The sequence below is a fragment of the Myotis brandtii genome, unplaced genomic scaffold (assembly GCF_000412655.1).
Source record: "Myotis brandtii unplaced genomic scaffold, ASM41265v1 scaffold650, whole genome shotgun sequence".
Classification (NCBI taxonomy): Eukaryota; Metazoa; Chordata; class Mammalia; order Chiroptera; family Vespertilionidae; genus Myotis; species Myotis brandtii.
Window position 1 is genome coordinate 61,012 of NW_005370517.1, and position 13,730 is coordinate 74,741.

At 41.9% G+C, this 13,730-nt stretch overlaps 2 protein-coding genes across 2 annotated transcripts in view; both read left to right on the top strand.

Annotated features, from left to right (window-relative positions):
• Positions 1–1,702, top strand: part of LOC102240496 (zinc finger protein 2-like) — a 5,765-nt gene extending 4,063 nt beyond the window's left edge. Inside the window, exons 2-3 of the mRNA XM_014528751.1 lie at positions 173–804; positions 1,228–1,702. Coding sequence (XP_014384237.1) covers positions 173–804; positions 1,228–1,577 — 982 coding nt within the window. The 3' untranslated portion in view covers positions 1,578–1,702. The remainder of the gene's footprint in view (positions 1–172; positions 805–1,227) is intronic.
• LOC102240795 (zinc finger protein 547-like) overlaps positions 1–13,730 on the top strand; it is a 30,604-nt gene that overhangs the window by 12,498 nt on the left and 4,376 nt on the right. The window lies entirely within an intron of this gene.

The following is a 13,730-nucleotide window of genomic DNA, read 5'->3' on the forward strand; positions in this document are numbered from 1 at the left end:
GTAGAAAAAGTCTCCTATATCATCAGAGAGTTCACACTGGAGAAAAGCCTTACCAATGCAGTGAATGTGGGAAATCTTTTACCCTGAAAACTAACCTTCGTTATCATCAGACAGTTCATACAGGAGAAAAGCCTTATAAATGCAGTGACTGTGGAAAATCTTTTAAACGTAGAAAAAGTCTCCTATATCATCAGAGAGTTCACACTGGAGAAAAGCCTTACCAATGCAGTGAATGTGGGAAATCTTTTACCAAGAGCACTCATCTTCGTTGTCATCAGAGAGTTCATACAGGAGAAAAGCCATATCAATGCAGTGAATGTGGAAAATCTTTTACCAAGAGCAGTTCCCTTCATCGACATCAGACAGTTCATACGGGAGAAAAGCCTTATAAATGCACTGTATGTGGGAATTCTTTTAAAAGCAGCAGTGGTCTTCAGTATCATCAGAGAGTTCACACTGGAGAAAAGCCTTACCAATGCAGTGAATGTGGGAAATCTTTTACCAAGAGCACTCATCTTCGTTGTCATCAGAGAGTTCATACAGGAGAAAAGCCATATCAATGCAGTGAATGTGGAAAATCTTTTACCAAGAGCAGTTCCCTTCATCGACATCAGACAGTTCATACGGGAGAAAAGCCTTATAAATGCACTGTATGTGGGAATTCTTTTAAAAGCAGCAGTGGTCTTCAGTATCATCAGAGAGTTCACACTGGAGAAAAGCCTTACCAATGCAGTGAATGTGGGAAATCTTTTACCCTGAAAACTAACCTTCGTTATCATCAGACAGTTCATACAGGAGAAAAGCCTTATAAATGCAGCGAATGTGGAAAATCTTTTAAAGGTAGAAAAAGTCTCCTATATCATCAGAGAGTTCACACTGGAGAAAAGCCTTACCAATGCAGTGAATGTGGGAAATCTTTTACCCTGAAAACTAACCTTCGTTATCATCAGACAGTTCATACAGGAGAAAAGCCTTATAAATGCAGTGAATGTGGAAAATCATATAAAAGTAGCAAAGGGCTCCAATATCATCAGACAGTTCACACTGGAGAAAAGCCTTTTCAATGCAATGAATGTGGAAAATCTTTTTCTACTAACACAGACCTTCATAAACATCAGAGAGTTCATACGGGAGAAAAGCCTTATCAGTGCAGTGAATGTGGGAAATCTTTTACCAAGAGCACTCATCTTCGTTGTCATCAGAGAGTTCATACAGGAGAAAAGCCTTATAAATGCAGTGACTGTGGAAAATCTTTTAAACGTAGAAAAAGTCTCCTATATCATCAGAGAGTTCACACTGGAGAAAAGCCTTACCAATGCAGTGAATGTGGGAAATCTTTTACCAAGAGCACTCATCTTCGTTGTCATCAGAGAGTTCATACAGGAGAAAAGCCATATCAATGCAGTGAATGTGGAAAATCTTTTACCAAGAGCAGTTCCCTTCATCGACATCAGACAGTTCATACGGGAGAAAAGCCTTATAAATGCACTGTATGTGGGAATTCTTTTAAAAGCAGCAGTGGTCTTCAGTATCATCAGAGAGTTCACACTGGAGAAAGCTATAAAGAGTGCAATTAATGTGAGGTATCTTTCAGCCAAATTTCTAAATTCCCTCTCCGCATAAGAGTACAAATGTGACCCCTAACGCGTTTGGCTCAGTGGATAGAGCGTCAGCCTGCGGACTGAAAGGTCCCAGGTTCGATTCCGGTCAAGGGCATGTACCTTGGTTGCAGGCACATCCCCAGTAGGGAGTGTGCAGGAGGCAGCTGGTCGATGTTTCCCTCTCATCGATGTTTCTCTCTCTTTCTATCCCTCTCCCTTCCTCTCTGTAAAATATCAATAAAACATATTTTTAAAAAAACAGTACAAATGTGAGACATTTCTTAGATGTATAGGAAATGTAATTTATTAGGAGTTAACAATAGTACAAGAAAATTTGTGAGTCCTCATTTTTCTGAATTGTATCATACATTTAATCACCTACATTATGTAAAGTTCCCATAAGTGTTTTTGCTGTTGTGTTTCTGTGTTTTTATGTTGGAACACTATGTAATTATGTTGCACGTTCTAACATACAGGATGTCCTGCCAGATCTGTGTCACTGCATATTTCTGTTGCTGAAGGTATTTCACCTGAACCATCTATAAGGTCCCTACAGATGGCATCAGTCACCATCCTCCCGTGCCCAGGGATGCTAAGTCAGACTCTAATTTGTTGACGGAAATGAGGAATACCTGAGTCCTTAGTTCTTTCTTCTTTCCCTGTCTTGTGTTGCCAAATAGGACTCATTACAGTTGGCTGCAGTAATCATAATGTTGCAGAGGGCCTGCCATTTTCAGGGACACACTCTCCGTAGATGCTAATGATGAGTTTATTGCGTGCCTAAGTCATCAATGGAAGAACTGCCAGTCTCATGTCTCTATGGATTGTAAAATAATGAAGGCTTTTTCTTAAGACTTCTTTAATCTGGGTTGTTCTATTTATTCGATAGGTTAGTTTATAAGGAGATCTGGGCTTTCCAAGCATGAAGAGTTGAAAAACTTTTAGGGGTATCAAACATTTTTGCCCATGGGGCAACAGTATGGTTCAGAAATTAATTCAGCAGTCTTTGGCAAATTTACACTACTGCCCATATTTTCCTAGGAAACACTGTGGACATTCTACTTCTCATGTGAATATGGATGCTTTGACACATAGAGATGACTCCAAAGAGAGGGTAGCTGTGACAACCTCAAGTGTGTCTGGAAACATGAATTTTTTTCTTGTTTGCAAGCGATGCCAATACGTGTGAAGTGAATCTCTTACCCAGGTCTTGCAGAGGGACATAAGCCCTAATGCCTACAATATCACGGGTGATGGTCAATGGTTTGAGGACCATCGCATTCATGGGGAACCCTTTCACTACAGAAACACTGACCTAATTGTTGTTGGATGAGACTGCACCCCTTTAGATGGAATGGTCCTCACCTAACTGTGCATCCCGGCATTATTTTTAGGAAAAGACTACAAGAGCTGTGTGTACACAGATCTGAGGGACTCCAGGCTTGTTTATCTTCTGTGAAGCAGTCATTGTCATTGATTACAATCAAGATGTTTTGTTGCTCCTGTAGCTTCTCAGAAGTTCCCATCAGAGCCATTGGTGCGCTGGCATCAAAAGAAAGATGTAGACAACGGCTGTCCTTAGTCCAGGAATGTGGCTTTTGTGGGTTTGGGTGAAAGTTCTTCATTGTTTATTACATTTTCTGTCACTAAGTTGAGACTCTCACCCAGAGGGCATAAGTACGGGGATTGAACATAGAGTTGCCAAACTTGTTCTTCCAGAATACCATTGAACCATTTTTAACAGCTATAATGAGTAAATTACATGTGTTAAGTACAGTGTTTCATGAATCTTGACATGTGCATAAAACTGAAACCATCATTATAGTCATAAAGCTGACCATATCTGTCTCTGTGTAATTGCATAATGACCTCTTAATCTGTCCCTCTTTTAAGCTGTTCACAGCTTTCCTAGTAACCATGGATTTATATTTCATTTTCATAGAGTACTTTATTTTTCTAAGTATTTTTCTGCATTAGTTTATGTTTCATAAATACTTGGAGATTTATTAAAGTTACACTAGTAACTGATCATTTTTCCGATAGATATTCTTATCATTGATATATCACCATCAGTTTGTCCATTTTAGTAAATATTTGGTTATTTCTAATAAAGCTGGTACAAACATTTCTGTATAATTTTTTGTATGTATATAAGTGTTATTGACCTTTGTCAAAATTTCAGTGCATAGCCTGTGGTTTTTGAGAAGATGAATGTTTAAATTTACCGAGATTAGCAAATTGTGATCTAAATGGAATATACCACTAGGGCCGGTGTGGGTCAGTACTTGTCCATCATCTCTTGTAGCACAGGGTTGTGGATTTGCTTGCCAGTGGGGATATGTGCCTGTGTTGTGGGCTAGACCCACAGAAGTGGGTGTGCAGGAGGTCACTGGCCAATATGGCACTCTTCCATCAATGTTTCTCTCTCTCCCTTCTCTCTCCAAAAATTAATAAACTATTCTTTAAAAATAAAAAATAAACCTTTCCCTAGCCGCTTTTGAACAGTGGAGTGAGCGTCAGTCATTGAACTAAAGGGTCCCTGATTAGATTCCAACCAAGGACACATGTCTGGGTTTGGGGCTGAATCTCAGCTAGTGGGCCTGTGGGAGTTGCAATCAATGATTCTCTCTCCCTCTCCCTTCCTCTCCCAAATCAATTAGAAAATATGTTTAAAAACAAAAACCATCAGTGTCTATGAGCCTGTCTCACTAAGAATGGAGTGACTCAACCAATAGCCGAGCTCTATGGGATGCTAATAAGTAATAAAGATTGTTTTTAAAAAATAAAATAAACCGTAACTGGTTCTACTCCTTTGCATTTGGCCAGTGGTGTGTGAGGGATTCACATTCTTCACATCCTAGAGAATATTTTGTTTGGTCAATCATTATTTACTTAAAAATTTTATTTTGTAAGTTTGTCATGCTACCTCACTGTTTGATTGTATTTTTTCTAGAAATTTATGGTGAGTCTTTTCTCCAATATATATTTGCTGTGTCTGTATCTTTCTTAAAACCTCTGATCATATGTTCTGCCTAATGTTTTATGAGTTTTGGCAATTTTCTTTAACAAAAAGACAATTGGATAACAAATATGAATGTTAGAATTTTCACTCATTTTGTGCCTTTTTGATTTAGGAAATAAATTTTTGTATTGATATAAAGTGTTTTAATAATTTTTACCTGTTAAAAATATCTATTTTTAAGAGATTTTAAAAATATTTTTTATTGATTTCACAGAGGAAGGGAGAGAGAGAATCATCAATAATGAGAGAGAATCATTGATGGGCTACCTCCTTCACGCTGCTGCTGGGAATGGACCCCGCAACCCAGGCATGTGCTCTGATGAGAAATCGAATGGGGGACATCTTTGTGCCTGTGCTGATGCTTAACCACTGAGCAACACCAGCTAGAAATTTTTAGTTTTTAAATACTATGCACAATGCAGTGAACACTTTTACTTTTAACCGGCACTACTAACATTCTTCACCACCTTCAGAAGAGCAACTTTAGAAAAACTCAGGACAGGAACCCTTCAGTTCCCCAGTGCCAACAAGCACCTTTGTGTGTAAGGGCTTTTGAGAAAGAACTGGGGCCTTTCTGAACCCGCTGACCCACCTGCAGGGAGGCAGTACTGTGGGCACTAAGGTCTCAGTGTTGGGTCTCCAACCTGGAATCTCCAGGAGACTCACTACAGCTCCCTGCACCTCAGTTGGTTAAATGTAACATGATGCTGATACCGGACTTAGCTAGGACTGTGAGAATCAATAAAAGTTACAAAGTTGGTACTTGCCTGGGCCAGGGTTCCAGGGATGACTTTTTGAGTATTTTTGTCTTTCAATTCTCACAAAAACCTGGAAAGTCTAAACGGGTATTGAACTGCTGGGAACATCTTCGATTACAGAAATGAGGAAGATTTTCCAAGTTTACTTAACAAACAATGCCAGGGCTGAACAGCAGACTCTGAGTGATGGATGAATGATTACTCTGGCACATTTTTGTGAAAGAGAGGGCTAAGGGACTGCCTGGATAACAGAACCAAACAGCCCCCTTCGCTTGCCTCCTTAGGCTTTTATTGTAACAACAGCTTGAATCAAAATTAACTATTAGATACTATCAGTAGGGTAAGCATTCTTGAGATCACACATGTGTCTGCAGCGTCCTTTAACAAAGGACATCTAAAGACTAAGCATAAAGATTCTAGTAAATACCCAGGTGCTCGCATGTACACAGACTTGCTTCCCCACAAAACAAGTGTCAGATATAAAGGCTGGATTGCAACCTAGTGTTGGGCCTTGGGTTGCCAGTGGGGAAAAGGGCCTGGTTGTGTGCTAGATCCCCAAAACGGGGTGTGCACAAGGCTAATGATTGAGGTTGCACTGTCATATAGATGTTTCTTTCCCTGTAATTCTTTCTCTAAAAATCAGTACAATATTCTTTTAAAATAAATAAAAATTGTGCATTTTTGCACTATACTAGCAGTATATGAGGGATTCATTCTCCACATCCTAGAGAATATTTTCTTTGGTCAATCATTCTTTTTTTGTTTGTTTTTAAACCCTCAACCTCTGATTTTTCCATTGAGTTTTAGAGAGTGTTAGGGACGTGGAGAGACACACAGAGAGAGAAATATCTGTGTGTGAGAAACAAATCATTTGGTGGACTCTCAAACATGCCCTGACCTGGCTCGGTGTTGAGCCCCCACGAGGTAGAGGCTCTTGAGCAGAATGAAAGCCTTGACCCCTCAGTCCACAGGCCAAGGGTCCATCCTTTGAGCCAAACTATTTGTTGTATAGATGGCTATCATGTTGGCCCCATTCAAGGTTTGGAAAGTGGGCATCTGCACTTGAGATAAAGATTGTGGATCCTAGGGTCTCACAACCTTGCTTGGAAATAATTATTTCACCTGTTCATGAAGTTACAGTGTCTGCATGCAGAATGAACATTATTTATGGCAGAGAATATTGCTAGAGCAAACTATAGAAAGGCATAATGGAGTTATACAATTAGCAGTATTTATATAGCTAGAAGACAAAAGTGTCCATGAAGGCTGACAGCAGGTAGGTCTGAATAGGTGGTAAATTAAAGGCACTGATTCCCAAAAGGTGAGATAATTAACATTAGATATGGCTCTGCTGAAACACTGGCTACCAGGAAATTATTTTTTCTACAAATGTGAGGCCTCCTCATTCGCAACAACTTGAGTAAAATACAGTGACCTGAGAAAATATAATACGGTGTGAGCAGAAGAATTTAAAGCTGTGGAAGGAAAGCCACAGCATGATGTTTCATGGCGTCAACCATCATTTACTAAGGATCCCATCTCCTTCTGAGGCTGAACTGTCACAGCAGTGCATAAAGATGTGTTTTCAACAAGGCATGTTCAAAGGCTTTATGGAATGAGTAGCAAATCATTGAAAAAGAAAATATTCCTACCCTGACCGGTTTGGCTCAGTGGGTCAGTGGATAGACCGTAGGCCTTCAGACTGATGGTGTCCCAGTTTTGATTCCAGTCAAGGGCATGTACCTTAGTTGCAGGCACATCCCCAGTAGGGGGTGTGCAGGAGGCAGCTGATTGATGTCTCTCTTTCATCGATGTTTCTAATTCTCTATCCCTCTCCCTTCCTCTCTGTAAAAAATCAATAGAATATATATATATTCTATGTGATAGTGAATCATTTGCTGATGGGTTGTAGAGATTTGAAATGAGCAGCTTTCAGGAATGACTAGCATTGGATGTGAGAATGTTAAAGTGCACATTGAAAGGAAGTGAGGAGATCTGATTTTATCATGAAGATGTTTTATGGACAAGAGGGCACTGTACAGGGTTCCCAAGTCAGAAGTTTTGTTGTTTGTTTTTATAAATCCTCACCTGAGGATTTTTTTCTATTAATTTTTTAATTTTTATATATTATTTATTTTTAATTGATTTCAGAGAGGAAGTGAGAGAAATACACATCAATGATGAAAGAGAATCCTGCATGGGCTGTGTCCTGCACTCCCCATACTGGGGATGCAGCCCAGAACGCAGGCATGTGCCCTTGGCCCAAATCAAACCTGGGATCCTTCAGTCCCCAGGCAGATGCTCTATCCACTGAGGCAAACCAGGTAGGGCCCCGTGTCAAAAGTTTGTGGAGAGTGTCAGACCACTCCTGTGATCATTGTTCCAGTTTCAGTGTGCTGGAGGTTAGTTTCATTTAGAAGTTATTTCTAGCCCTAGCCGGTTTTAGATTTTTTTCAACTCCTCGACTACGTTACTTAGTTTTAATGCTTTATGACATGTTCCAATTGGGTTTATACTTCACTGTGTTTTTTGCTCTGAATTTTAAAAAGTAGATTTTTATTGATTTCAGAGATGAAGGGAGAGGGAGAGAGTGATAGAAACATCAATGATGAAAGAGAATCATTGATCAGTGGCCTCCTGCATACCCCCCCCCCCACTGGGGATCAAACCCCTACCTCAGGCTTCTACCCAAAACAGAAATCAAACCCTAATCTCCTCTTTCATAGGTTGATGCTCGTACTGTAAGCCACACCAGGACGACTTGGTCCTAATTTTTAAGTAGTACAAGGTTCTTACAGACTTATGAATTTTAAAGATTCACTGCACATATGCATACCCATCATCATTTGTTATTTATAATATTTCATGTGGTTTTAAAGTTCTGGTGCTATATATACATAGCTCATCTTTCAGTAGGAATATGTATTTCATTTACACTAAGTATAATTTGTGAATATTTGTGCAATCTTATCTCATAGAGAATGCCTGAAACATCAACTCCGCTGACATCTTCAATATGTCTGTAAGGGACGAATTGTCTTTCACTATGATAATTACAGTGGCATCTTCACATTAACAAAAACACCAGTTACTTTGCCAGAATTCAAGTTTCCCACTGTTTCAAAAGTGTATTTATCTTTATTGATGTTCAAGTAAAAATTAAACAACAGAATTTGATTTAATGTTTATATTAGGCATGTTAGTTCTTTATTTCAAAGATAGGCGCCACATTCTTCCCACCCCCTCTTTTTTTTTTGTAGGTAGAATGGAAGGGAGAGTGAGAGACAGTGTAAGAAACATAGATGTGAGAGAGACAGATTGATTGGGAGCCTGGGCACTCACCCAGACCTCACTGGGACAGAGCCAGCAGCATAGGTACAAGCACTGGCAGAAACAGAGTCCAGGACCCTTCAGTCTGCATGTCAGAAATAAGGCGAGCCCCCGAATTCACGGGTCCTGGTAGAACATAAAACATACTCGGGAGCCAGGCAGCAAAGCTAATATCTTTACTTCTACACAGAAGGGTGCACACACATAAGGTCTGGAAGCTCACCCACATGGAGCAGGTGGTCAGCTGGTCTTTATATTCCCTGAGGCATGTGAGCTGTCCCTTGCTCTTGATCGGAGCTAAGGGGCAGCTTCCAGGGGAGCTGCAAGCCATTTGGCCAACATGGCAGTGCCAAGTCCTTCCGTCCATCTAACATGGCGGCTGTCTAAACTGTTCTTTGACAGAAAATATAACTTGTTTATACTCACATCTGTCGTTCATGCTGTAACCACCAATTAAACTGGATAGGTCTGTGGAATATTCTTGTGTACTATTGGTAACATACATATATGGTGGTGTGAGTACGTCATTTGTGTTCTAAAACTCTCCAGACTGTAATTCAGGCAAACCTCGTTAGCACTGATGGCGAACCTATGACACGCGTGTCAGAGGGGACACGCGAACTCATTTTTTGGTTGCTTTTTCTTTGTTAAATGGCATTTAAATATATAAAATCAATATCAAAAATATAAATCTTTGTTTTACTATGGTTGCAAATAACAAATTTCTATATGTGATACGGCACCAGAGTTAAGTTAGGGTTTTTCAAAATGCTGACACGCCGAGCTCAAAAGGTTCGCCATCACTGCTCTATAGTATGACGAACTGCATTGGTCTCACAGATAATGAGTTTTCATAAAAAGAACCCCAGTCCCTTTAACCGGAAAAATGACTCTTTCCTAGCCATTTTCAAGATGTCTCTTACCTGAGGAAGGTCATTTCCCACCGTCTCTACCGGCAGATGTCGCTGTTGTCCTTGGGGCGATATGGAAAAACCTTCCACCACCATCTTGGACGCTGGAACCCACATTACCCAGAAGGCCTTGTGAGGGCTACCGCCAGCTTAGCCAATGAAGGGTTAGAAAAGGGCTTCCTCTTGCGTCACACGGGAGGAGGGGCGGGACTTCCGGTACACTCTAGGCGGCTATTGGTCTTCACCCAGAATCTACCCCAGTACAGGGAGGACGGCTCCAGGTGGCGGGGACAGTGGCGGATACTCGGAGGGAGAAGGCCCGAGACCTCACCGGCTCAGCCCGCACGTGGGAGTGAAATTCTCTGACGCCCCCGGGTTACCCACGTCCGTGACGGAACAGGAACCCCATTATCCCCTTCCGCTGCCCCTGCTTCTTACCCGCCTTTCCGGTCTCTCCTGCCTGGCTCCGCGAACGGCGTCCAATGGCAATGGCCTTGCCCAGTTGCTCAGCTCAGGTGAGTTCGCGTCCCCCGCCCCCCACACCTGCTCTCACCGCCTCCTTACCCTCAACCCTGCAGCCTGGGCTCAGGGCGCCCGTCCCGTCCTGCAGCTCAGGTCCCCGCCAAGGGCCCTGAGGAAGGTGGACGGGAGAGAGGAGTGTTGTGGCTTCTGAGGACACAGGAAATGCAGGGCTCAGTGGACAGGGGTGACTCGTATCTGAAATTCCCCTGCGGATGTGGGCGCTGAGTATAGAAACCAAGGTCCGAGGCGGGCAGGGAGGATTTCAGAGCCGCATGCCCTGCTTTCCCCAGGCTGTGGGGTCCACCAGGAATTGGGTTGTGGTAGATCCTTCTGAACCCTCACAAGCTCTCTCTGGATGCCATTTGCCACGTTCATGGGTGAGTCCAGAGAGGTCCTGTGCTGTGGAGCAGGAAGGTGGCAGAGCTGAGGCAGTGAACGTGGGGTCTGAAGTTGTGATGGGGGTAGACATTACACAGTGGTGTGCACATCTGGAGGAAGTGTGAGCTGATCGTACTGGAAACCTGGTATTGGGACTTTAAAAAAATGTATTTTTTAAAAATTGATGTCAGAGAGGAAGGGGGGGGGGGAGAGAGAGAGAGAGAGAGAGAGAGAGAGAGAAACATCAATGATGAGAGAGAATCATTGATTGGCTGCCTCCTGCTGATTGTCCCGGGACCTGGGGTGGGGACTTAAAGGTGAAGCATAAACCCACGCTTGGCTTTGTCTTGGAGGCAGGATCTAGGCGACTGCAGTGGTTTTGCTTGGCAGGAAGGCTGGGTCCCTGCAGGCATCGCCCAGACCTTAAATGGCATTGCTCTCTACCCTCCCCTCCCCTAATACTTCCCCCAACCCAGCTGCTCTGCTGAGGGCCATCACAGTGAGTAATGGGACTGTGATGAGAGAGCAGCCTGCACTGGCATTAGGTCCTGGAGTCCACACTAACCAGGTGCCCTGGAGGATGTTGAGGGGGGGAAGATGTGTGACGAGCACAGCCTTCTCCATGGGACTGTGCGATGAGGAAATCTGGTTACAATCATCTGGTTACAATTGTCTCAATTCTGACAGGTTGGCGTGACCTTTGAGGACATTGCCCTGTACTTCTCCAGGGAGGAATGGAGCCTCCTTGATGAGGGTCAGAGACAGCTGTACCTGAATGTGATGCTGGAGATCTTTGAACTTATATCCTCGCTGGGTAAGACCCTCACTGTTACCAGTGACCTAGACTTGGCTTTTCTATTTCCCAGGCCCCATCCCCCAGGGTGTGCTCTGTCCCCCCAGGTAGACTGTGGTACTGCTTGATTTTCCAGTTTTCTGGGTAGTTGCTGTCCTGGGGAGGGTTGGTCTGTTTCCGCTGCTCCCTTCTATTCCTGAAGTCCCAATACTCCCCGCTGCACTAAATTCACAGGGAAGGACTTGTGGTTTTTAGTGTTGCAGGAAGCTTAAAGGATTCCACCTTGATTAGTGAAGAAAGCATTTTCTATATTCCTGTTGGTAATGTGTATATATTTTTGGAAAATTGTCTCTACATCCTTATCCTGTTTATTAACTGTATTTTTTACTAGAGTCTTTTGAATACCTTGTATATTTTATATATTAATTGCCTACGACATACAGGAACACATATTTTTGCATGTGCTTAATTGTGCTTTGCAGATATAACTCCCCCACATCAGCTTTTCTACAAAGTCCATGTTTTTGGCAACCCTGCATTCAGCAGGTCTAGTGCCACCATGTGTCTAACAAGCTCAGGTGCTTGGTACTAGTGCTTAGCAATTAAAATATTATTAGTGAAGTTATATAGACTTTGCTTTTGAGACAGAGTCACTGCTTTGTTATTAGCCTGCAGTATAGTATTAACATACCTTCATTATTCCCAAGGAACTCCCATTATTTGTGTGAATTTCTGTCTATATCGCAATATTCCCTTTATTGTGCTGATCAGAACTGAATCCACAATATCTCTAAGAGATTCCTTCAATGGTTTGCAAGTATTTTCTTCTGCTCTCTAGATTGCCTTTCATTGTGTTTTGTTTATTGCTGTTGTGCAGGGAAGACGCTATTTTTCTTTATTTGTTGCAGTGTGGACTGTTTATTTTTTCTATTTTGTGTGGTGGTTGGTATCACATTTAGAAAATCTGTCTAAAACAAACCTCCAAAACTTTTTCTCTAGGTTGTCCTGAGGAGTTTTACGTTTTAGCGCTCACATTTAATTCTGTCATACAGGTTGGCTTAGATTTTATCAGTGCTGTCTAGTTTTGTTGTTTTACATGTGAATGTCCAATTATACCAGCACCATTCATTGCAAACTATCTTTCCCTTCTGTGGCATGCAGCTTTGTCAAAGATTACTTAAAGTATGTGCCCGGGTTTTTTTCTGTTTTCTGTTCTGTTCTGTTGGTATATGTGTCTGTGTTTCTCCAGCAACACACTGTTTGGTTGCTTTCTCTTTGTAATAAATTGAAGTCAGGAAGTGTGATACCACCTGCTTTCTTCTTGCTTAAGATTGCTTTTGTTGCCCTCCAGTGGTCGGCAAACTCTGGCTCGCAAGCCATATGCGACTGTTTGGCCACTTGACTGTGGCTCTTCCACAAAATAGCGACTTCAGCGCACGGCCATGAAGTTTCAATCGCACTGTATGTGCGCGCCGGCATGTGGTATTTTGTAGAAGAGACACACTCAAAGGGCTAAAGAGTCGCGTGTGGCTCGCGAGCCGAAGTTTGCTGACCACAGCCCTATCCTATTTTGCTCAGTGGATAGAGCAGGGGTGGGCAAACTTTTTTACTCGAGGGCCACAATGGGTTCTTAAACTGGACCGGAGGGCCGGAACAAAAGCATGGATGGAGTGTTTGTGTGAACTAATATAAATTCAAAGTAAACATCATTAAATAAAAGGGTCGGTCTTTTTTTTTTTTTTTTAGGTTTATTCATTTCAAATGGGCCGGATCCGTCCCGTGGGCCGTAGTTTGCCCATGGCTGGGATAGAGCCTCGGCTAGTGGACTCAAAGGGTCGTCTAGGTTCTCTGGTCAAGGGCATGTACGTTGGTTGCGGGCACATACCCAGTATGGAGTGTGCAGGAGGCAGCTGATCAATGTTTCTCTCCTATCGATGTTTCTAACTCTCTATCCCTTTCTCTTCCTATCTGTAAAAAATTAATAAAATATATATTTTTAAAAAGATTGCTTATGTTAATGGAGATCTTTTGATTCCATTTCCAGATTTTCTATTCATTTCTTTGTAAAATACAATTGGAGTTATTGGGATTGCATTTAATTTGTAGTTTGCCTTGTGTACTATAGCTGTCTCCACCATATTTCATTTTCAGATCCGTGAACACAGGTTGACTTTCAACTTATTTGTGTTTTCTTTCATTCCTTTCATCACTGTCTTATAGTACTCACTGTACAGATGTTGCACATTTTGGTTGTATTTCTTCCTTTGGGTTTTATTGTTTTTGATTCTTTTGTAAATTTGATTACATTCTTCGTTTTTCCATCAAAAAATTTCTCTTTAGGTTGTAGAAATGGAACTAATGGTTGTATGTTTATTTTGCATCCTGTAACTTCTCTGATTTTAATTCTTTTATATA